At 42.1% G+C, this 25,289-nt stretch overlaps 2 protein-coding genes and 1 non-coding gene across 4 annotated transcripts; 1 reads left to right on the top strand and 2 right to left on the bottom strand.

Annotated features, from left to right (window-relative positions):
• The first annotated feature begins 2,597 nt into the window (after positions 1–2,597).
• Positions 2,598–7,680, top strand: LOC145458710 (UNC93-like protein). Its single transcript, XM_080337167.1, has 3 exons — positions 2,598–3,605; positions 4,205–4,239; positions 4,321–7,680. The coding sequence occupies exons 1-3, from the start codon at positions 3,229–3,231 to the stop codon at positions 4,860–4,862; spliced, it is 954 nt and encodes a 317-aa protein (XP_080193293.1). The 5' UTR covers positions 2,598–3,228; the 3' UTR covers positions 4,863–7,680.
• Trnam-cau (transfer RNA methionine (anticodon CAU)) lies at positions 7,272–7,344 on the bottom strand. The gene has a single exon. It is a non-coding gene; the product is annotated as a tRNA-Met (tRNA).
• A 6,077-nt stretch (positions 7,681–13,757) lies between the features above and the next one.
• Positions 13,758–25,289, bottom strand: LOC145458230 (uncharacterized). 2 transcript variants are annotated; one of them, XM_080336546.1, is made up of 9 exons: positions 25,180–25,289; positions 23,979–24,020; positions 22,147–22,209; positions 21,760–21,786; positions 21,308–21,346; positions 19,653–19,730; positions 18,109–18,313; positions 17,030–17,193; positions 13,758–14,557 (listed from the first exon to the last, which is right to left on the bottom strand). In XM_080336546.1, the coding sequence occupies exons 1-9, from the start codon at positions 25,232–25,234 to the stop codon at positions 13,998–14,000; spliced, it is 1,233 nt and encodes a 410-aa protein (XP_080192672.1). In that variant the 5' UTR covers positions 25,235–25,289; the 3' UTR covers positions 13,758–13,997. The 2 variants fall into 2 exon arrangements, with proteins under 2 accessions (XP_080192672.1, XP_080192671.1); XM_080336545.1 differs by having other exon boundaries at positions 18,109–18,316.

Raw genomic sequence — 25,289 nt, forward strand, 5'->3', positions numbered from 1 at the left:
TTCATTTCCACCAGGCCGATATTTTATTACGATTCCGTATCCGCCGACTTGTAGCACGGATCACATCTTGGCTTTTTAAAGACTTCTCTTACGCGGATCAGATGACGAAGAGATTACAAGTGATTCTGCAAGTGATCTAAGTCTTCGTATTGTGCAAACATAGGTCTTGTATACCAAGCCCCACAGTCCACACCCTCGATTTGTTGAGAACAATCAAGATTTAGGCTACTACGGTTGTCTTTAAAACAGGAGGTATTCTGAAGCACTTTGTTCAAAACATGTTTTAACATTGCTTTAAAGTTAAACAAATACCCATTCAAAGAAAATTGTTTTATTATTGAAAATAATGTCATAATATTTTCGACAAACATGCAGTATGAACTGTCAGTTGACTTGCATTACATACAATCGACGTTTACGACATGGAATGATTGGAACCCTCGACATCGTCGTCTGGTTTTTGTTTTGTTTTAAGGTATTTTTGGTGTTTGTCGACTACTATGGTCATTTACACCAGGACGATATTCCTCATTTTAATTCCGTAACTGCCGACTTATAGCACGGCCCACTTCTAGGCTTTTTGCAAGACACCGCTTACACGGATGAGGTGGCGAGGAATCGTCGTCTGGTCAGCAGTTATAAGACGCATCAGGTGCCTAAATGGCTGGCGCCGAATGTTCCTGTCCTATGGTAATCGGGACCCCGCAAGACAAATGCCATCCCGCAAGACAAATGCCATCCCGCAGGAAAAAATTAATTGGCAGTGAAGAAATAACAATTTCAAATCGTCTGCGTATTTTGGTTTAGTGCGTTAGACGATTTTGTTATCTTTTGACATGGCAGACAGGAGCTCACGAGAAAACATCATGTAACGAAGTCATTATACCAACGGGTCAGCCGGCCCGAAGATGTTTAATTATTATTTATGGGCCCTACAGTTTCCAAGACGCCCCACTTAGCTCTACCAGTAAATCTGATTACGTGAGAAGAGAGGATGAAAAATTGATAGCAATATATATAAATGCAATTTCCGATCATATTGACCGGTTCAATCACGAAATATTGAAAATTTTCGCGCTTCCCGGGTTTAGGCGAAACAAGGGATCTCATTAAACAGTACTACAAATGTGGGTGATAAGTCGCGGCAAAAGCGAACAGCCTGAGGGGAGGTCTGGGGGCTAAACACCCCAGAAGTTCGGTTTATCACGCTATGGGGACCCAAGACCAACGTTTCGGCGGCTGACGAAGTGCTGTTTCGATCCTGCATGTGAGACTGGGGTCGAGAACCTTTTTTCATCAAAGGACAGCGTCCAAGAATGTATGTTTTCCTTGCAACTAAGCAGTTTTGCGCTACGCTCCTAGTCTGCCGTGAACTCCTCCCAGTGATTTTGTGGAGTTAAAATATTTTCTGAAAACAAGAACCGTCATTCGAGCATGTCACGCCGCGTGCACTCTCGGCCTCTCGCAAACCACTATATGGTAATTATAGATGTTAAATTTCAACTGTAGGAAGTCACTACCACAATAATTGTTTTAAACGAGGTCATATTTTTGTTTGTTTTAAAATTGTTTGTTTGTTAATGAAACCCTAATTGATACGCTCCGTCCGCATCATCGTGATATCAATCGATTACAGCAGTGGTTCTTAACCTTGCCCCCAGCGCCCCCCCCCAGGGGGCGCTGGCGATTTTGAAGGGGGGCGGAAACGCCCAGGGGGCGATATGGGGGGCGCTGGGCTCAGGGGGGCTGTATGGGGGGCGCTGGAGAAAAATGGCTTCACAGTAGATGATGTGGTGATAGGACATATCCTTAATGAGTATTCAGAGCAAATTAACACTGAAAACTTCGTTACATATTGCCTTCAAAAGACATATAGGTTTAATTGTCCATGGGTGCCTAAATGACTGACACCGAATGTTCCTGTCTTGGCAATGTGAACCCCAGAAGAAGAATTCCATCTGGCAGGGAAAAATTTTATGTCAGTGAAGAAATACCAATCTGAAATCGTGTGCGTCTTTTAGTTTAGTACGATTGGGCGACAGGGATATTCTTGTTTGGCGATATCCCCGTTGAGCGATTCTATATTTTTTGATATTGCAGACAGAGGGTCACGAAATAACATCATGCAACGAAGTCATACCAACGGGTTCGCCCGCCCGAATATGTTTAATTATTAGTAACGGGCCCTAAAGTTTCCAAGAAACCTCACAATGTTCGCTTTAAGTTTTGATGAGTCTGCGCACACTCAACAACTCACTGCGCTGACCCCTGGACAACAGTGCGTAACGACTAAAAAAAGGTATTAACTTCGGATTTGTTGTGCGCAACGTAGATTCTCTGTGCGCAGAGACCGTGTCAGCACTGCGCACGTGCGCAGCTTAGAGGGAACATTGCACCCCACTCAGCTCTACTGGTAAATGTGTTTACGTGAGCAGAGAGAGGATAAAAATTAATCTCAATTTACATGCAATTCCCGATGATATTGACCAATTCAATCATTAATTAGTGAAATTTTTCGCGCTTCGCGCGACTAGGCGAGAATAGCTGCCTCAGCAAATGGACACCCAATGTAGATACCTAAGAGGCTATAGGCAAATAGAGGACAGCCTAATGGGGGTCTGGGAGTGAAGTCTCCCGGAAGCTTGGTTTATCACCCGATGTGGGCCCAGGACCAACGTTTTTTGTTTGGTGGAGGGCTGACGAAGTGCTGTTACGGCCCTGGTAACGAATAATTGTACCTGCGGGCACGCCCGAATATGTTTAATTATTAATTACGTGCCCTTTATTTTTCTATACAACAGCTCACTCAGTGCTACTGGTAAATCTGATAACGTGGGCTGAGAGGATAAAAAGTTTATATCGACTTATATATGTAATTACCACCAATTCATTCATGCATTATAGAAAATTTTGGTACCTAGGGCGACCAGGCCACACAAACTTTGCTGACCATCGAAATCACGATATGGGGTTCGTGGGGGCGAAGCCCTCAGAAGTTCGGTTTATCACGCTATGGGTGCGCAAGGCAATCGTTTTTAGGGGGTTGACAAAGTGCCCTCCCTCTTACTCATTGTCTTTAACATATTCCTTACATTATGAAGTTGGGGGGCGCTGGAGCACGATAATTTTTGAAAGGGGGCGCTGGAGGAAAAAAGGTTAAGAAACACTGGATTACAGCGTCGTGTTTTAGCGTGAGTGTCGCATATCGATGGTGCCAAATTCGCAGTGATGGATTTGAGGCGAAGATCTATGTCCGCTAAACAACGCGTCTATGCAGTTTCAATTGGCTTTGCAATGGTTGCTGGCCCGCAGTTCACTCTCTCTGCCTTGCAGACAAGCATTGGAGTGAAAGACGCGCTTGGATCTATAAGTGTTGTCGTTTATGAAGCCCTCTGCATTGTCACGCTGCTGATTTACGTACCAATGATTGCTATGTTCGGGAAGAAAGCGTGCTTACTTTTTGGCCAAGTTCCTTCAGCTATATTTACTCCAGCGATGGTATATCCTCGATTTTGGACTTTAACGCCTGCCGGCATGCTTCTAGGTGTCGCTGAGAGCCTGACAATGCCAGCAATTGGAGTTACAATCGCATCTATATCACCATAGTGTCCTATATGGTGTCGACACAAGCAAATCTCACGCCTCAGTGAAATTGTATCACGTCACAATTTTTATTTGGCTACAGGCAATTTGACGGTCATTTTTGACTAGCTTGCCGAGCATTAAATTTGGTAAAACGGGTATCAATCGAAAGCTGACTCTGCACTGATGACGAAAATATACATTTTATTCCGCTCGTGGCCCTGGAACTCCCACAATCAGCCTCGAATTTTTCATTGTTATGGAGATTGGTATTGGGACGCAACAATGCCAATCTCTCGTTTCACCAGACAGCATTGTTGCATCTCTCTCGTTTCGCCAGACAGCATTGTTGCGTCTCAATGCCAATCTCAATAACAATGAAAAATTCGAGGCTGATTGTGGGAGTTCCAGGGCCACGAGCGGAATAAAATTTATATTTTCGTCATCAGTGCAGAGTCAGCTTTCGATTGATACCCGTTTTACCAAATTTAATGCTCGGCAAGCCGGTCAAAAATGACCGTAAAATTGCCTGTAGCCAAATGGAAATTGTGACGTGATACAATTTCACTGAGGCGTGAGATTTGATTGTGTCGACACAATATAGGACACTATGATATCACAGTCGACGCAGTCAAGTGACAGACAAGTCAGTACCGAGTCGGCTGTTGGGATATTCGTCTCCGCAATGGGATTGGGTCAAGCTATCTTCAGTGTTGCGCCTGACTTGATTTTGAAAAGGGAAGACACCGGCAATTTCCCCAATTCCTCAGTCACTGTCGAGTGTCGACTTGGCTAAATGCGCAGCCAACGATTGCCCATTCGATTACGCGTTTACGAAATATTCTAGTATTTTCAGACAATTGGTACCGACGATATTTTCTTTACGTATTTACCTCTGGTTATGTTGCGGTGTGCAAGTACTGGGTATATTGGTTCAATGGTATGTCGTGCCAAGCGAAAATAGAATGTTGGTGTCTGTCTCAGATTTAACGGTTGAGTGTAAGAACTCATTTATGCGCTTGATTCATCACGCGTTCTCAAAATTAAGTTTGCTGACATTTCCTACCCTGCTGCAGTATGGCTTTGTTGCAGGTTTCATTTGGTCGGACATGGCACGCGCTTATGGCTCCTGCGTGCTCGGCGTTGATCGTTTGGGGGAGGTTTTGTTTGTCACGTATATTACGTCGTTCCTTGTCAGTACATTGGCAACCGCACTGGGCAATTGCATCCCGAAGCCATTTCTACTGACAACGGGTTTGGTGTTGGAGTTATCTGGGTAATCAGTTGCTGCCATTTGGCAACCGTCAATTAATTCACTATTTATGCCACACTTCCTGGCTGTTCTGATGGGTTCGACTCTGGCTTTGCGTAGAGTTGCTGCCTATATCATTTCCGGCACCTATTTCATTGATCATGATTCGGCGTACGTTGTTCAAACTCTTGGTTTAGCCTGTGGTACTATGATCGATTATATCTTGACGAATCTTGTCTGTGTTTCGATCAAACTGTACATGTTGTCCGGATTAGCCGTGGTTTCAACGGTCTTGGCTATTTGGGCACATTACAGCACTCGTCAATAGTCGAAAATCACCTACATTTCGAAAGCACGATTGTCAACTTACGGATAAGTTCAATGCACCGCTTTTTATGTAATAGATTTAGGGACTGTTCATCTGTTTGTTGTTATGTTGTCTCACATGGTCCATAATAAAGAAAGAAATATTAGGTCCGAATATATTGATACATATCTAATCACAGGGATATCTAGACTAGCCTAGATATCCATGCTTCAATCAACTTATAACGAGGGCGGGAGAAATTGCAATCGTTAAATCCGCTACACGCCCGTTATGCTGAAGTCTGAGTCGAGTTGCCACACAGCAGTCATTACTTATATTATTTGTCCTTATTTTATATTTTTACAAAAGGTGATATCGTTTTTTTCAGTTATGAGGTACATCAGGCTGTCACTGAGGAATAAGGATATTAGAGTTAGGACTAGTCGAAAGTGATGATTCTTTTAGTCAGCCATTTCCCAAATTTCCGCTGCCCGTATTTCTGGTTCGCTCTCAATGGCAATTCCGTGAATGTGTGTGTGTGCGCGAGGTAATGTTATTTTTTACTTCGTGTATCTTACGCGGATAACACGATGCAACCAGAAAGATGCACAACACGAAAATACACATGCTTGTCTCCGAGTTAGCGGAAAGGTATTTGATTCAATTCGTCTGGCCAATGATGATTCTATATAGGTGGGGTAAGCGGGTAACATGTATTACTCACGCAGTTTATACCCTTGCATAAAACTTACTGCAATACAGTGTCTGAGGTTGTATTGGAGAGTGTGTTATCACTTTAGGTACCGTACCACTTACTTATAGGTGGGTGACTTGGTCGACATGCACTTCTACGGAGCAAAGCCTTCATTTTATTTCTTATTGTTCTGTACTTTTTTAGTATAAGTGGCTTTTGGATGTATTTGTTCATGCGCGAAATACGGCTTCGAAATTGGACGTTTCATTCTTGATTCTAATCTACTCGAAAAGACCTTGAAATTGTGATGCTGCCGCGGGTTTCTTGATTAGGCGTACAGAAAGACCCCTGCGTAGATAGGATGTGGAAAAATTTGAGGTGGAATATTGCTTCAGCAAGGATGTGATTTTACCGATAACGTACCGAATACACATGACGTCAAAATATCAGGAATTGAGAATTTGAAGGGGCATAGATCACTATCTCCCACTGGTTACGCAGGTAGGACAATGGTGTCGAGCGGGCGACCCGTAAAGTCCTTCCTATAAGCCCACTATAAGATTCTGGCCAGCTGTGCCTTACAATTTCTACCCAGCAGCTGGCATATCTTATTGGGTTGGGGCTAGGTTGAATTTAGAGATGATTTCGTAAAAACCCATCAAAGAATCGCTGGTTTTGCTGTTGTTTATTATATGAAAAGTAAGTATTATCACCTTGAGGTCATTTGAACATCGCATGGTTTGGAATTCATGGCCGCGATAGTTACACCGGGGATGGACGATTTCATACGAGATGATTACGAGACCGACATACCATCATTCGTGGAATCTTTCGACACTTGTTCGCGCCGCGCCACTGCTACGCAACATGTGTCCTTTCATTATTAGCGTGCCGTCCTGCGGCGGCAACAATGACATGCGGTAACGATATGATACTTTTATCAAATCATAAAAGTTAGTTTACTGATTTTGAAATATTTACTGGGAATCTTATTGAAAAAAGGTCATCACTCTGACTCGACTCCCGAATTACAAACTTTTTAACGATACTTCTCTGGTGTTGAATACAAAAAAGGCCATCCCTCCGACTGGACTTCCAAATGACCCGCTCGAACGTCCGCATTACGTATTTCGCGTCATTTATGGCGTTTTTCAGTTGACTCTCTCCACACTAGCCTAGCTGTACATTTAGGCATCCTCGTAGGACATTTTCGATGTCCTGAGAAAGGAGGACAAATCCTCCTAAAGGAAGACAAATATTAACCCTGGGTTACGAGTTATCGTAATTGCTCGTATAGAAGATAATGATTGGTGCCGGAGCGTACCGAATATAATCCAGAGGTACTGTGATATCGTAGTATATCTCTAGCTATTATCGTATTGTATATGTGCATTGTGCAAAATATCTAACTGAGCGTTATTCAGTCGTTAAAAGAATGCCCCGAGTGAGGATCGAACTCACGACCTTGAGATTATGAGACTCACGCGCTGCCTACTGCGCCATCGAGGCTTGTACCAACCGTCTCGTGATTCGTATTATCTTAATATTTCACAGCAAAACTATCTGACTGAACAATATATTCATTATTTCAACATTTTCCAGAGTGAGGATCGATCTCACAACCCCGGGGCTCACTGAGCCGGATTTAGGGGTTCGCTGGAGGTCAGGCAGGCCACACACTCAACTCAAAGCCGACATATCGTTTGTAATGATGCACTCGCCTTGGATATCATAGGCTGCAAGAAACTCTGCGCTATCAGTAGTCGAGTTGTTACTGTTGGGATGATGTACGATGTGTGCAGTGGCCGTTTCCATCTGAAATAAATATTAGCACATTTCAATTCACTAATTCGTATCACTTTGCCGTGAGGCACTTGTCGTAGGGAAGCTTCGTATTTGCGAACTGATCTCTGCAAGGGAACAGCAGAAGTCACAATGATGTGCAGTAAACACTCAAAATAGTATTTTTGGTTTTATTCTTTACGCAGTGTTCTTGATGCACACTTCATTTTGTGCACCAGCATTCTATAATAATGTATAAGATGTGTAGTTATATGTGAAATGCGATTGATTTTTGTTTACGTGACTCAGCGGAAATTTGAGGTTCCTGGAAGGTTAGCGCACCTGCTCGCATGGTTAGACTTCCACGCCTGTCATTCCGGAATCATAACACTTTGCTGCAAAAAAATATGACTGAGCGTTAGTTCCATTATTGAAAGAGTACCCCGGATGAGGGACGTGAACTAGCGACCTTGAGATTTTGATACTCTCGCGCTATACTGGGCCACCGAGGCTTCGACTAGGAATTTGGTGTCACGTCGATCATTCCCACTATCGTAGTATGTCACAAAAAACGGCCTGACTGAACGTTATTTACATTATCAAAAGAATGCCCCGAGTGAGGATCGAACTCACGACTATGAGACTCACGCGCTGCCTACTGCGCCATCGAGACTTCGGCTGCACTCTTGGCATCACGGATATACTTCCAACTATCGTAGTATATCACTACAAAAAGACCTGACCAAACGTTAATTTCATTATTAAATTAACTGCCGCAAGTGAGTATCGTACTCACGACCTTGCGCCCATGCGACTCACGCGCTGCCTACTGCGCCATCGAGGCTATGACAGACCTATTAGTGTCGTGTCTGCGATTCTAACAATGCTAATATTGAAGATCTGACTGAATGAGCGTCTAGTGCAGGGATGTCAGACCTTTCCCCCAAACAGCCACATACTGTTTACGAATTATTGCGAGTGCGAGCCAGTGTTTAAGAATCGCCGCATATTTGCTCATATGCTCATTGAGAAATACTCTATCCTCGGAGTAGCTGGCACCGAATAATCCCGTCCTTTTGAGTCCAATTTGAGCCACGCGGTAAAAACGCGACCCAACAAGAAAAATAATTCACCCTGCGAAAAAAGGCCTACCTGGAATCGTGTGCGTCTCATGAAAAAAGTTTCTCGTGAGCGAAATAGGGGTGTCGAAATGACAGAATTCCCGCGACCCGCCAAGAAAAATAATTCGCCCTGCGAAAAAAGGCCTACCTGGAATCGTGTGCGTCTCATGAAAAAAGTTTCTCGTGAGCGAAATAGGGGTGTCGAAATGACGAATTACCCGCTTTTATACGATACTGCTGTGTTGTTGACTAAAAAAGGTCATTTTCCGGTCCTATTCCCGAATGACCCGCTCGAACGATCGCATTACTGTTTTCGCGTCATTTATGGCGCTGTTTAGTTCATTAGTCTGGCTGTCATAGCTATAAAGGAGGGAGAATTGCCAAAAAGGAGGACATTTAGTCGTCCTCGGACTACATTTTTGATTTCCTGAAAAAGGAGGACATATAGTATAACCCTACTTATACGTGCCCAAGATTTTCGATGATATCACATTCATCAGCTCTAACGTTACATCTGATCATATGGGCTGGGGGAAGATCAATAATGAATTGTAATAGGCCTACATGGAAGTACCAATATTACTGACAAAAGCCATTCATAAATTTTAAAAAACATTTTCGACCTACTACAAAACAAATGCAGACTGATTTTTCAGAAAATTAGTAAACGCGATTTTGTTGCGCACTGTCGACAGAAATAAATAGGTCTTCCATTCACCGTTACTTCATCCAGCACTTTAGTGAATCGCGTAATACAGGGGTGGGCAAACTACGGCCCGCGGGCCGCATGCGGCCCGCAACACCGTTTTGTGCGGCCCGCGAGAGTGTCAACAAATGCGTACTAAAAATATACAGGGACTTAATTAAACTTTTTCTTAATATATTTTACCATGTTAATTCTAAATAAATACTTCCTATATTATTTTTTTATGTATAATTTCAGGGGCGACAGCCCGACCTCAAGGCCCACGCACTTTGAAAGGCTTGAACTGCTAAATATCACAGAAATCCTAAACGGGATTAATATAATTCGGATCACGAGTGTGATTTCAGATTGGCCACTCCAGCAACGTTTATTAATTTTAGTGCTGTGCTTGGAGAAAACGATTCGCGGGTGCATTTGGTAGATTCGTTCTCTGTTTGCGTAAAACAGGGGTGGTCAACCTGAGGTCGTAGAAGGAAATTTGTGCAGGCGTGGACACGCAATTCAATTAGTATGTGTTGGCGGCCGTCAACATGCAATTTGAATTGACGAATTGACGAATTTATAACTTGCCCCAAATTCTCGAAAACACCCCCTCCATCAACTCTACCGGTGAATCTGATCACATGGGCTGAGAAAGGTTAAAGTTTGATAGTAATATGTAAAACTACAAATATAATTGACGAAATTCATTCGTGAATCTGAAAAAAATTTTGCGCTTCGCGCTAATATGAACAGTTCCTTACCATTTACAGTGCCCACTCGCGATTTCGGTTCGTATAGTAAGCCTTAAATAGACGAGTCCCGAGTTCACCGGAAATAGACATATACACTGTAACATGGTCATTTGGCGCCCAGCTCGTTCGTTACGAATATGCCCAGGAATGCATCCGTAGGCTACATGAGTAGTCGAAATGCGGCCGTGAATGGCTAAAAGGTTGGCCACCTCTGGCGTAAAAGTAGGCTATTTATATGTTATCTACACATAGAAGAAGCGTGTTTGAAGCTAATATGGTTTTGATGCTGTCAGCATTGTGTGTCCGGGAACTGACCCAAAAGTGGAATTAGCAAATCTATGAACACGCCGACTTTCATCCCTAGGTTTGACAAATTGGTTTTTGAGGTCGCAACCAGCCTATGAAGTCCCGCCAGTGTTTCTGACGCGTGTACGATTTCGTCAAAGCAATGTTTGGTCAGTTTTAAATAAGCATATAGATTATCTCCATGTCCTCATGTCCTCGCTATATAATCAAATACCAATATTGCGTTTTGGTTTATAATCCCAATTTTATATAGTGCGGCCCGCGAATGCATCCAGATGTTGAATGCGGCCCGCAAGCTCAAAAGTTTGCCCACCCCTGGCGTAATACCTGATGGCGCAGCATAAGGTTGTGTGACTTTTTGAAATCGTGTGCATAAAGGGTAGACTACTGATGCCATTGCCCGAGGAAAGGGGTCTGGGGTCGAAGCTCCCTAGCAACTTAATTGATCACCCTATTTGGGCCTGAAATCTGCGTTTTGGGGTTGCGTGACAAAGGGCCGGCCCTTCATCGTTCGTATTCATTGCTTATACTTTGTTAATGCTCTTGAATACTCAAATATAGCCTCGACCTCAAATCAGGTATAGCCTATATGAGTTGTGCTAATAAGTCATTCTGCATAAGTAGGCCTATTAGTGGTATATACTAAAGTAGGTGGATGTCAGCGGGGTATGAATCCGATACACCATCCCACAGAAAGGTGCGGTATCATTCAACACAACCTTCGTCAAATTACAGATTCTTCTATCTCTACTTTCAACTCGTCCGATGTCTGACGCCCAATTCAATTGCTGCTATTGTCCTAAGTAAACCATCGCGCCCATATGGCATCTTACATAACAAAATATTATACCGTGTCAACTGCGCGATGAATTCACGATAGGGAGCAACGACGGAGGTGTCTATTTCCCTTATGTTTTCAATTATTATTGTTATTATACTATCATACATGAAGAGCAAAGTCGTGTGATTTTTTTGCGCATCTCGCGATGTAATTTGCAATAGATTCATGACTTTCGCGGTATATGCTGAATGTCGGGCTGCGAGTCGACTCTTTTTTATTTCGCCTTATATACGGCCGTCTTTGTTGGTTTGGATCAGTGGTTCCCAAAGTGGGCGCTAGCGCCCCCCTGGGGGCGTTCGCGAGCGTGAAGGGGGCGCTGGCCGTTAAATGGGCGACTGGGGGGCGCTGGCAAGAAAATTGGGCGGTAGGGGGGCGCTGAGAGCAAATGCGGTTGGTGTAGGTTTAGAAGTCAACTGCTGCGTATAGTGTTGAAACGATTGATTATTAAAGTAGCTAGATTCGCAGTAAAATGCATACTAGATTCAGTGAGGGCAATTTAGGGTCGCCCGTCTATTTGTTCAGCTGTACCGGAAAAGCTCATTGTTACTTGACAATGTTATTCCTGCTCATCAATGGACTAATTTAGCAGTCGGCAGCATCCCCGAAAAGCGTGGTTCGTTGCGCTGCTGTGAGAACTGCGAAGTAGCCTATATTTGAGCGGTTATTGCTCACTGCAAGATGTGATGGCTTTTCAAGAGAAACTGTCTTGCGTGATTTTATTATCTGTTTCAAACGATGGTGGATTTTCCACAACGCTGTTACGGTGGCCTTCGACACGACGTTCTGGTTGCGAGAAACGACATCGCTCCTACTTGACGGTCGTTTTTCTCAAAATTTCAGGGCAGAATATATCCATTCTTAGTAATGATGAAACCTGAAAAAGGTGATCATGGCACTGTTCGGTGACAAGTCAGTGATAATTCACCGGAATTTTGCGACATGTCAACTGTTCCAATTCTCAAGCTAGCTTTGAGCTACCGGTCCAGCTCGAATCCTGATTTTGATGGAGAAACATGAATCAATCAGCCAGGGATATCTAGATATCTAGATATCTAGAACTAGAAGTTCTAGATATCCCTGCAATCAGCTCACAAAATTACGCGAGGATGGTGATTTAGTTCCAGGATATATTTCAATTAGGAATTCCTCCCCGGATAATCAATCCATTCTTTGAAGTTTCCAGGCATGAAATGCTTGAGCAGCTGATTACTTTGTAGTTGGGGTTACCATGCGTCCTCTTTTAGGAGGATTTGTCCTCTTTTTTGACTTTTTTTAAAGTGTCTTTGGAGGACGCCTATAAATGTCCTATTTTTTAAGAATTTGTCCTATTTTTTCAAAATATTGGAAATTGGACTGAAATATAGGAAATCAGCGCTGGAGTAACGGTCTGGCGGGTTTTTCGTGACCTGAGCAAGAAAAATGACCTCTTTTTTTAGTAAACTAGCCACAAACTCGTGAAAAATTTACATTTTTTCCGGATTATACTCCGGTATTGTCAGTCTGAGAATTTTGAAAAAGCGTCCCTTTTTTCAGATTCCCAAAATATGGCAACCCTGATTGGAGTGCAGAACATTTGCGAGTTCAATTAAAAGTTCAATATATCTAACAATCGCTCTGGATACACAATGGAATATAAAATAAACTCTCTCACTGGATTTGGGTTCGCTTTTTCGTCGTTGCCCTCCCCCCCTCAGATTTTAAAGAACGTGTTCTCAGCGCCGTGACCAAGTTTTTGACTCGCATCAGAAACCGACTTGCCAGTAGGCCAACATGAAATGAACACTGGAGATTTTAGAATGAGATTGTTCCTATCAAAACTCAAACCCAATATGATGAGAATGATGATAATGATACACCAGCTTCATCCGTCTCATTATTAGCTGTATTTAATGCAGAACAACTTTCGTTTTATAATTGGGCGTGGTGAGGGGGTGTCGGGGGGCGGTGGCACTTTATTCGTTGTCCAGGGGGGCGGTAGCTCAAAAAAGTTTGGGAGACACTGGTTTGGATGGACAAGACTGATCTTCGTATGCTGGGGTGATAAACTGAAAAATTGGCCCGTTTACACATTTGAGGTTGAAACCCATAATATCGGACGGAGTGTCTGTCTTGCTTGAATTTGAAGTTCGGACAAATCTTTATTTAAGTGTGAGTAGAGCATGCTGGTGACAATAGTTTATTGTAAATATGTTCTCATGCTTTTTTCAAGTATATATGATAATGTCTAGGTAATTTGACTCGATTTAGGCTGATAGCTTGTCATCAGTACGGAAAAGCACAAAGCGATCTATAGACAAACTCGTAACACATGTAGCCTATATACCCTGAATTCTGGTCGATATGTCGCTACCTGTACGTACAGGTTTCGACTGAACGTATAAAATCCCGGTGCAAACGACAGTACCTTCTGACTACATGTAGGCTACTACTGCTAATATTGTAAGATTTATTCAATGTATATAACAACGAGTACGGTATGGACTGAATAGTGGCCTTCATATCGTATCATTCTCAGTGCCATTTCAGTAATAAGTTGATGTAGAGTCTATAATGACTTTTAGGCTGCTATATACATGGCGTATGTCTATAAGTTCCTGAATTAGATTGGGATGGCCGAGGTGAACTGTTTAAATTTGCGGCTGTTTACTTCCGCTTGGATTAGATTAGACGTTTTAACTTCCGCCAGTTGGAGACATGGACATGCTGGGTGCAGTGTTGCCTCCGGATGTCATTCTCTGGTCTTCGTTCTCGCCGGGACTGGTTTGCGAGGGTTGAGATCCGGGGAGAGTTGTCGTACTGAATCCGATGCTGTTGTCAGTTGTCGTATGCTGATCATCGCCCTGGGATCCAGATCCTTCAGTACTACTTTCTCCCGACGAATCTTGAGAATCTTCACCGGATCCTGATAGACCTCTGTCATCACTTTCTTCGCCACTTCCCGTGCCGGATGTGGAGTCCGTCACGTCTCCCGACCCCTCATCCGTATTATTCCCTGACCCGACATCGATGTCTCGCTCGTCACCTGATCCGGATCCAGATTCATCCCCCGATCCCGGAAAATCCGGACCGTTAGGTTCGTCCCCGGATCCGGAGCCATCTGCGGGATCTTCCACGTCGCATTCAGTGTTAGCAACCACGCGCGTGCAGGTGTCAACCTTGCTTTTATAGGTCTCGAATCGGGCTTTGAACGCGGTCATTTCTTTCCTCCATACTTTGAACAGGGCGGTGGAGTCTGCGAATTATCAGCCATTAATGCATAATCCCTATTACTCAGCAGAGATAGTCAAAGTAGCCAGCGTCACTGCTAAAGTAGAAGTAGGGGTGAAGTGGTAAATTTATACTGAATTATAATAAAGTAAAAAGTAGAAGAAGCAATTTCCAAGACTATATTTCAAGTGGAAGTACAGAATTAGACACCTCAAAAGTACTCAAGTTAGGAAGTTTCGAACATCATATTATGTCGCTGGATCGCAGACATCTAGAATTAAATATGAAGTGACTATATATTTCCGAATCTGCAAGCCTATCTTCGCGAGTATCGCAAAATGACTGATGACGCTCCAGATGGGTACAATCTTCGCAAATACATATTCATTTAGCGCAATACCAAGGCTTTATCAGTGCTCTTCAACCTTTTTGGAGTGGTACACCCTTCAATGTCGTACCTCGGACTCATGTACCCACCCATGTCATGTCAGGTCAAGGTACATAAATAGAACTGCATGTGTCAACTAAAAAAAGTCATCAGGGTCATCCGTCTGTCAAATTGACAAAGGCCGTCACTTTCATCTGGCTGCCAAATATCGGTCCGTTACCAAGTCTGACCACTGAAATTAGATCGACAAAATCACGAGTTTCGCCTGCAGGATATAAACCACTGATTTCGAGTGCAACGTTTCTCATGCATCCCTGTGCACCCTCTTGTACTGGTGCACCTCTTGCGGATTTTTATGCACTCTGCGGTGCACCGTGCACGCCGGTTGAAGAGCATTGGGTTATAACAAATATTTCTTATGACAATTTCAGTCATACTACTAATAAAGTAAGTAGTTTTGACTAATAACTGTTCAAGTAGAAGTGGAAAGATAACCAACTCAAGTAAGTAGTGCAAGTATAGGCAAAACCTACTCGAATACTTCGAAAAATTAGAATATCTTCGCTACTGACCACCTCTGTTACTAATGGCGTTATTCCAACTCTAGTCCATAGATGATAACTGATCAGAAGCGAAGTTATTGTAGTACACTAGCATAGTGGTTCCCAACCTTTCTATCCTCGCGGACCGGTAAAACTTCAAAACAAATCTTGCGGACCGGTGAACCTTCTAAAATCAAAATTAGCCCAAAATTCAACTACGACAAATGTAGGCAATTCAAATCTAATCTTGGAAACAAGTGTCGTCTAATTGCCCTGTCGGAATTTAACGAGGTTTGTTTAAAAGTATCTTTAGATGTCACAAATAGCTTGTCCGAATCGAGTGGTAGGCTACTCTTAATCTCTTATTTCGTACAACACTTGCTCCCTTGTGACGTATGCCCAAAGTAGACCATGAACTCTCTAGTACAGGGGCGGTCAACATACGGCCCGCGGGCCGGTTCCGGCCCGCGGACAGTTTCCCGTGTTAGTTGATAATGTGGCCCGCCGCCCGGTGTCCGGTCAATACCGAGAAAACCATTACCGAGAAAGCCATTACCGAGAATGGACATTACAATTTTTCCTTTCACATTATCAGCAGGTTAACTAAAAAAAGGTCAACTTTCCGGCTCAGCTCCCGAAATAACCGCCGGAGCCTTACTTCAGTGCTGATTTACTGTATCTCAGTCGAATATGCCATATATTTAACCTAAATTCTCAAAAAATAGGACGAAATCTCAAAAAAGAGGACATTTGGGCTTCCTTCGAGGACACTTTCAAAAATTCAAAAAAGAGGACAAATCCTCCTAAAAGAGGACGTATGCTAACCCTGGGATAAATTCAGCTATCCGGCCCGCCAAGTACTTAATTTATCTACATCCGGCCCGCCGACTGGAGAAGTTGCCCGCCCCTGCTCTAGTACGACACAATGCTGAAAAATAGGTTTTAAACTTTAATTCTAATTTAAAATTTGATGTTATTTCTCTAATTAAGGGACAAGCAACCAACTTCTTGCATTTTGTAATCGAGATATTCAGTTGTAATATATTTGGCGGACCGGCATGAAACTTGCCACGGACCGGCGGTTGAAAACCATTGTTGTAGCAGTTTTTTTTCTTCTAATTTTGCTGTTTTATTTTTGGACTGCTATGCCTTCATTACTACTTCAACTATATTTGTAGACAAACTACTTACTCCTCACTTGATATATTTTGTCAAGTAGAAAAAAGTGTTTGGGTATAGACTTGAATGGCTGGTTTAGTGAGAGCGTCATAACAGTGGGGTGATGTAGTCCATATACGTCAGTAGCATTATAAATTCTGACAATCACAGATATTTGTGGCAACTTTAATCATTTTGCGTCAGTCCCGACCATACGGTTGGCGACCAAAGTCCTCGGCGTCTGGTTTCAAGCTACTTCGTGAAACTACGTATACTTGAGTAATTTTAAGTCTTTCGTTTTCTACTTCAAATAGTTTTGGTATGTCATAAAACCCGCATTTCTATTTGTACTCGAGTGTCGCTAATTATATACTGCATTTATCACATCTGACAGATACAGTTGCCGTACCCTTGTATTTGCCATCCGCGCAGATGCATCTGGTGCAGCCCATCCTGTCATTGGCGCACATTTTCTTGCCGTCGGTGCTGCATTTGACGAGGTCGTTGTCCGGGCACGACATCGAATGTGCCGGCTCGCTTGCTCCTGTCTGGTCAGATTCTTCGCATCCGGACCTGACGACAATCATGATTGGCGTCACGAAGGAAGATGTACATGGGAACGTTCGGTTTATTATCAAAATTTCTTCTTTTCAAAACGCCACAAGACTGCGATACAATGAAAAGATAGGAAGGTGCCGAAACGACTTGGAGTAGTATTTGAGATCAGACACCCACCTGGGCCTAGGCGATGTAAGGAAGAGGCATTCACACTGAATCTAAAGTAAAAGAAGTCAATATAAAGGACAAGCGACAGAATGAGGTGGCATGTGACAGTGGGCGAAATCGATATGTCAGGTCGCGGTCTGGTAGAGTGGAGGAATGGCTAAAGTGCGATACGTAATATCTCTGCTCGTCTGGTCATGTATAGAACATCGCTATGGCACGTGTACTCGTCATATAGGACTACGCAGCGCGCAAATTCCATGCATACTTCAAACATTGTGAATTGCCGTAATGACGACTATATATCTGAGTCCGTCATGGCTCAGTTGTTCACACTGCGCAAAACACCCGCCGTATTATGTGGAGTGTGGTTTACCAGCTACTGCTGCTCGTTTGTTCTAAGACTTCATGTTAAGGAATCCCACCAAACAAATTCCAAATCCGGTCTAACTGGCAATACAGAGATATACTGGGTGATTGCTTCAGTATTTACTTTAGCTTTTCCACCAACATAAGACATGTTTCCGTTCACAACTTGGTTACATTATTGCATACATTTGAATATTTTTGTATTGAATACCACGACAGTTACACTGGGTCTCGACAATTACATATGGGAGATTGTTTGAGGCCGAGGGGGATGCTAGATTAAATAGACCTTACTTATAGTCGTTTTAGCAGTATCCTATCTATTCTCGATATCGCATTGTACATTGTGTTTTGAGCGGATAAAAATAATAGATTATAACGATTGGATGGACATACCACCATTCGTCGAATCTCTCAATCCAAGTCAAGGTCTCAACGGTGTATTTTGTATATTCACACATCCACGACCGAACCCTTTCTCGGAACGGTGTCCGGCACGTGACTTCCGCGCATTCTGCGATTTCCAACGCGGCGAGTAAATCTTGTTCGTCAGCTTCTGGCGCGCGCTCATTCGTTGTTTCGAACATTGGTCCGGATTCCGCTGTGGTAATGTTATATTTTTTTTTGTGAAATTCTCCCAATCTTCAATAATTTTTAATAAGATATTTGTAGCTAAAGACCACTTTGTTTTGCCAGTTTTGTTTTTACTAAATTTACCAGTTACACGAGTTTTCGGAGAACCGTTCCGACATCACAGATGAGCAAGAAACATAAGTGTTTTCTTCGAATTTTCGGAGTATATACTCATGTCTACTTGCAATACTTCGTCAAGTTTTGTAAGTCCTCAGACTGCTTACACTTCTACTTGACAGTTGTGAATCAAAACTACTTCCTTTACATATTGTAGATTTTCTTTTATATCTTGAACAGTCGTTTTGGAATAACTTTGCATCACTTTTATATTGCTGGCAAATGGCTGCTGTATCACGGGAGCTGAATAAGTGAATAGATTCCCAATAATTACACATATTCGTACTGTCAAGAATAATTTTACATGCGTTAATTCCGCCGATGCAACTTGCAATTTCGAAAGATAGCCTACCTGCGCTCTACTGCTAAATATGTGCGCGGCCTCGACTAAATTTACTTTGTGAAACTACTTACTTCAGTGCTTTACAACCATTTCCTTTGCTACATCTGCTGATACTTGTTTAACACCTCTGGTTAGCGCTTCCTGTTAATTAATTTATGTGCGTACACAACCGCACGCGAACGTTTCGTCCATTTCAACCTGTCACGTAGTAGTACATTATAATTAGGGCTGGGCGCGCTGATTCGAGTACTCGAATCTGAATCGAGTAATTATTTTAATGATGCGAGTCGAGTAGCAAAAGACGATTTTTTCGAGTACTGAAATTAAACGCTCCTCGCCACTGAAATATATTTTATCGACGAGAATTATGGTTTCGATACTATCTTCCACGGTGGAAGCCTTGAAACCTGGATTGGCCGTATCGTAGCATACGAAACATAGTAGCTATACGAACGATATTGGAAATAACACACTTCCGAAGTTATGGTCCTCCGACAACATTGTCACAAAGTGAAATGAAATCGGTAGGGTCGAAATAATACCAAAGTATCTTTAATGTGATGGATAACAGACATTATATTCTTTGTGATGGCATAAAAGGAACATAATTTATTGACACGTTATACTGTTATTACGTAATAATTAGTGATACTCGAATATACTCGACTCGACTCGAAGCATAATACGTGATTTAGAATCAATCACGCAGGTAATCGATTTTGCCCAGCCCTTTATAATATAACGATTAATCCAACTATATGCCGCCGCTATCACGATTATATGCACTTCACATTTACGTTAACTCCATTACCGTGATTTATGTTCACTTTTTCAGTTCAGCGCTTACCGGAGTGGTCGTTGTCTTGTGGAGATAGCGACTCCAGGTAAAGCTCTTCTGTGGGAGTTTGCCGTATCGTTATTTCAACTGCAATATATTGGAATTGATGGAAATTTGACACACGCTGCATGCATCCGTAGCACTTGATTCAGCCAGAGTAAGAACCGATGATCTATGACCTAATATTGATACTGGGTGATGACAGAAAATTTATAATTCACACTAGCTATGCTGCCGAGAACTATCACAGACATGTCTGTATCGTCTTGGGGTGAGGCAAAATGCGGACACAGTGCATATAAGGGTTGTAATGACTCTAGTCGCGATTTTTGGTGATTCAACATGACTCGAGTCTTTTTTTTTCAAATGTGTAAAATGACTAGACTCGACTCGAGTCAATTTTTGTGTTGACTCGACTTGTACTCGAGTCATTGTGCATGACTCGAACCAAGGCATTTGACTCGAGACTAGGACTGCCAAGACAGACATTTCATTGTTAATTCAAAGAAAAGTAAAGTTTCCACACTATAGGTATTTCGTCTATCAGTCCTGATACTTGGAAAAGAGCGCCAGAAACTGTTAAGACTGAGGAAAATTACTGTACTCTCGATGCGAGCCATTCTAAATCACTTTAGCAGAATTGAAAAAGTGGATTGAGCCGGTTTGAAGTGAAAACCGAACAGTGAATATGATGACTTGGACTCGGACCCGAGTCAAAACACTATGACTCGGACTCGACCCTCTATTAGCTGACTTGGACTCGGACTTGACTCGGTGGTGAATTGAAAATGACTCGACTAGACTTGAGTCAAAACTATAAAAGTGAGATTGACTTGTGACTCGGAACCTTGTGACTTGGTTACAACCCTGATGCATATAGTGAAAGTTCTAAGCAACGAGCTTGGGAAAGTCAGTATAGTGGTATTGGGAAAAATCTAGGATCTGGCTGATTCGATTCTGATTCGAAGTAATCATCAATATAATAGCAAGGCATAGTTCAAATACGTGTCTTTTATATATGATCAGTAATAATTGAATGATGTCAGTTACGCTCAATTTTACAAACTTCGAATCCTTCAAGACGAACTAGCGACATTAGGGCAGATTGATCGCTGAGTCACAGAAAAAGCGATCCCATGTTCTGAATCATATGATAAGACAGGCCGGTCCAGCCCAAGCCGTAAGTAATACTGACGCTCTAAAGGCAATACTCGTTTCGCATTTATTTTTTGATTGTAAGCATAATCATCATCCCTGACCCTTGGCACTCCTTCATTTATCATTATTACCGTTTTGGAAGTTTGTGGACACTCGTGTGTGATCGCATTCTGCGTATATGCTAACGACGGTAATACTATGATGGTTCTGATATCCGCTGCGAGTTGAAAGAGGCGATAGCGATGGAAATATTATCGTTCCTATCCATTACCCCCTATGTGTAAGGCTAGACCTATAATAAATAAATCCTACATGAAAATTATGCAGAAGTATTTGCCGGTGTCTGCAAGCTATAATTTACCGCATATTTATTCGTAATCAGCAGGCCCGAACTCGTCAGTCTTTTCCAGAATTACGCTGCACGGGCTTAGTCGCAACGTTTCAGTATTCCTATCCGTATTGCGCGATATCATTAGTAGAAAATAATTCCTTGCTACTTTACTTACGTGAAATTTGTTCATCGTCTGTAGTCGGTTCACGTCGCTCTGTGGAAAAAGAAGAACTAGATATTCTACGGACGTGGGATGGAGAAATTGTCATGTCAATAATTGTGGTGCAGCTTCGCACATTTTTAAGGAATTCATTGGATATTCCAGGTAGCCGAGTCGTTGTTTATGAAAGTCCGGCTGGATCTGGTTTGAGTCATAACCCGAAAGGTAGATATTTTGGTCTAATCAGTAAATAGATTCTTTGCCACCAAAAAGTCTCCTCGGCTATAATAGAGCCTGGCGTCACAATAACTTCAACGGGAAACCTCTAGTACCACAGCACGTCACTTCTGTCGTTTATCTGCCAATAATAGTATATGGCTCAAATTGAAATGGAGAGGCATTAATGATGCATATGAAGCAATCGTACAATGGAAATTCTTGGAATATTTTATGAGAATATTATTTACCTTCTAGCGGGAAAATCTCTGGCAGATCTGAAAATCAAAGATATTATGGAGTATAGTACATGTATAGGTATAAGGCATGGGAAACAGACTAAAGAACATTTTTGAAAGTCGGTCCATTCTTTAAAAACCCTAATGTTGGTAGACGTACGAAAATACTACGTTATCTATGCTACAATGAATCTCGTCCATAACCACAGTCAACTTAAACGCAGTCAACTGTCCGATGAATAGACCTTGTGAATGACTACGCGTATAGTATATCGTGGCATCGGGCCGTGGTTAGTGGCGAGGTAACTTACCTCATGATGTTTTGAGAGAGTTTACCCTTGCTGTATGTCCATTGTTCACACCGCAATGGCAAATACGCACGAGTTATATATCACATACCTGGAATTTCTATTAAACTGGTTTTCGGATCGATTGTCGCAGGTTTCTCCCCGTCACCTTCCTCTGTGAAAAGAAATGTTGTCATTATTTAAAAATTCGAAAAATCGAATATACCGAAATTATGTCCTTTGTTGGGATAAGACTTGCGCAAAGCTTCTATCCGCGCTATCATTTCGAAGGAGCCTCGGATAAGTTCTGTTTCGACAACTGAAATTTCAGAGCAGCAGTATTCCGCATCTTGACACCCGATATGCATCAGTCAACATTTGCTTCCAAGTAAAGCCATTATAGTAACAAATTAATTTCACATTCGCACCACCCTTTTCAAGACAGCACACTGGTTACGTTTAAACGACCAAGTGACCTGTCGATCCGTATTAATCAATTCTTAAGGTCAAATTCTTACATTTTGCAGTAAAGATTACAGAACGCACCTCATATTTTAGGTCTGAGAATAATTGACCCGTAATAGACTTGGTCATGAGACAGTTCACACCCTACGTCACAATTAAAAGGACTTTTCAAAAAATAGAACTATAATACACATGTGCTTTTGTACGGAAGATATTTTATCAGATAACGTGACAATTAATATCATAAGTGTCCGCAAAAACTTTTAAACATATTTACTGTAGTGAATGTGGATTTACAACTGGAGGATTTGGATTTTAACATGTCGAAGTCCAGTAATAGATAATCTCACTTCTATTGGATAACACAATGGTGTTTTCATTGCTACCCGTTCAGTGGGTATGTTTTTGTATAGTAACGTATATTTTCGTTTGAGGATTCTCCGATCTTCATTCAGAGCTACTATAAATATACATTCTCTTTATCGGGTTCTTATATATGCCTGTGTGTTCAATGACACATTATACTGGGCATTGATCGAATTCAACTCGCGTACATATAATGTATACCAGCTTCAAAAATAAGAGAAACCTATACCCGCGTTTCAGCGGGAGAATCTGCGTCAGTTAACCAAAAGTATTTATTCATAGGCGCGTGATTGAGATGATGTGTCACGGGAGCGATTCTATAAAGCAAAAATTGTGTTCTAAAAATAGACCAGCATATATACCTAGAAAAAGTTAGAAATTGTCACGTCATCCTTCAGTAAGATTGGGGTCAATGTTCTTCCAAAAACTTCTTTGCTTTGGCATTACCCGCTCATTAGTAATGCGGATGGTGCGAACCCGCAATGTGTTGGGCTCTCGTGAACACGAACATTTACAATGAGTTCTCTGCGAACACCGTAACGATTCGAGTTGGGTGGTGAGACATGCTTTTTCTCGGGTATTGAAATCATGCGCCCATTGCCACTATAATCGATAGCTTTGATACTTTCTTCTCGCCGCGGATTCCTTGAAATAAATTAAGCATCCAAAACATGTAGCACAAGAGAGCGCACTTTGGTACAAGCCACATATGGTCACAAACGTCAAATTATCTTCAATGTATAGGGTAACTGGTATCGTCATTTGAGTGGTACTTGAATACTTGATTCGACTCGAAGCCGAATACTCGATTAGGGATAAAATCCTCCAGTCATATTAAAGCACTTAAATGTATACAACGATTAACGGAACGCTCCATCAAGTTCGCCCGACTTCGATTCTAATACTGGACACTGAACAGTGAACACTGCCGGCTATCGCAAAGTCCTCAGGCATGACCTTTTTGAGGAAATTCGAGCCTCTGTTGCCGAATCATTGCGCAAGAAATTCATGGGTTTCATTTCCGGTCAGGTATTCAGGTTCTACAGACTCCATGTATACTTATTGTATCGCAATCTTCCCGATGAAATATCACTACGAACTGGAATTACTTACCAACACCAGGGCGCTCAGACGGGACTTCGGGTTCCTGTTGACCTGAAAATGATACATTGTCATTAACGCTCAGCGTGATACAGGCCGTGTGGATTGCGGCGTTGGACTCTCGAAACGCTATGCTACCCACTCTGTATGGTATCCAGAGGTGGTCAGTAACGAAGTACTTCTACTTTTTGAAAGTACTCAAGTAGTTTTCCTCTACTTCTGGTACTTACTCAAGTAGATCTGATTTTCTCTACTTCTACTTCGTAATATTTTGTGATCTACTTACTTACTTTTCGCTATTTTCAGTTTGTCAAGTAGAAGTAGTTTAATCCCCCAATACGAAAGATAGCTTGAGGAATTTCATAAAGTCAAGTAAAGCCCAGAAAATTTGTTGCGCTTCGCGCATAGTAGTGATGGAGTGACAATTATGTTTTCATGAAAGTATCAATGAATGTAATTTAGGTACCGGATTGCTCCGTTCCTCTAACGCCGCATCGTCGCCCATATAAAATATTTCATCACAGTACATGGCCCACCATGACGTTTGAAACTACTGTTTCGCAATCTAGCAATTGCCTATCATATTGTAATCTCGCAGCCCTTTACGTGTCTTTCTTATCTGGAAAATCCAGCATTTTTGAACGTTACACCTGTTTTAGCAGATCACCTTTGAAGCTTTATCGACAAAATCCATGAAATATATTTTCCGCCTTTTAGAAGTGGTATTCGCATTTTGATCTAAATACTCTAATTTGCATCCCATGATGCGAAACAATGCTTATTCTGTCGAAAATTGATACCTCCTGCAGGGATGCATCTATATACGAATCAAGCTCTGCACCTGCCGCATAGCTCAATTCGCAGCTTTTGACAGTCTATGCTAACTAATTAAGACTGTTTTCAAAACTACTAACTTACTTGAGTAGATTTAAAGTCAGTCAATTCTACTTCTACTTCAAGTAGTTTTAGGCGGCTTATTGAAGAAGTACTTCTACTCGTACTTGAGTAGATGTTTCCGTCGCTACTTCTACTTCTACTTGAGTAGCTTTACTACTTTGACCCCCTCTGATGGTTCCAGAATGTATTGAGCTAATATTATTGAGGAAAGGTTTCCAGCAACGAAATTCATATTGCAAGTTGCCCGTGACATTAGTATACTATGGCGATTATTGATTTTATGTGGAAGGAATAGAAATTCATGAAGTATGCGTACCTGTAACTGCCGCGAACAGAAGAAAGAAAAATGATGCCGTACGTAGGATTTCCATGGCGGTTTCAAATTTAGATATAATTGGAACAGAAAGTCGAATTGGCACTAAAACT

Source organism: Botryllus schlosseri, chromosome 16 (assembly GCF_051294905.1).
Source record: "Botryllus schlosseri isolate E-star chromosome 16, Bs_hap1, whole genome shotgun sequence".
Taxonomy (NCBI): domain Eukaryota; kingdom Metazoa; phylum Chordata; class Ascidiacea; order Stolidobranchia; family Styelidae; genus Botryllus; species Botryllus schlosseri.

Bases quoted from the DNA above. Each gene is read 5' to 3' on its own strand.
- LOC145458710 (XM_080337167.1), top strand. From the start codon at position 3,229: ATGGATTTGAGGCGAAGATCTATGTCCGCTAAACAACGCGTCTATGCA. The intron at 3,606-4,204 runs GTGTCCTATATG...ATGATATCACAG, and splicing joins ATCGCATCTATATCACCATA to TCGACGCAGTCAAGTGACAG. The intron at 4,240-4,320 runs GTCGGCTGTTGG...GATTTTGAAAAG, and splicing joins GACAGACAAGTCAGTACCGA to GGAAGACACCGGCAATTTCC.
- LOC145458230 (XM_080336545.1), bottom strand. From the start codon at position 25,234: ATGGAAATCCTACGTACGGCATCATTTTTCTTTCTTCTGTTCGCGGCA. The intron at 21,787-22,146 runs GTATGTGATATA...TTTGATTTTCAG, and splicing joins CAGTTTAATAGAAATTCCAG to ATCTGCCAGAGATTTTCCCG. The intron at 17,194-18,108 runs GTATGTCCATCC...GATTGTCGTCAG, and splicing joins GAGAGATTCGACGAATGGTG to GTCCGGATGCGAAGAATCTG.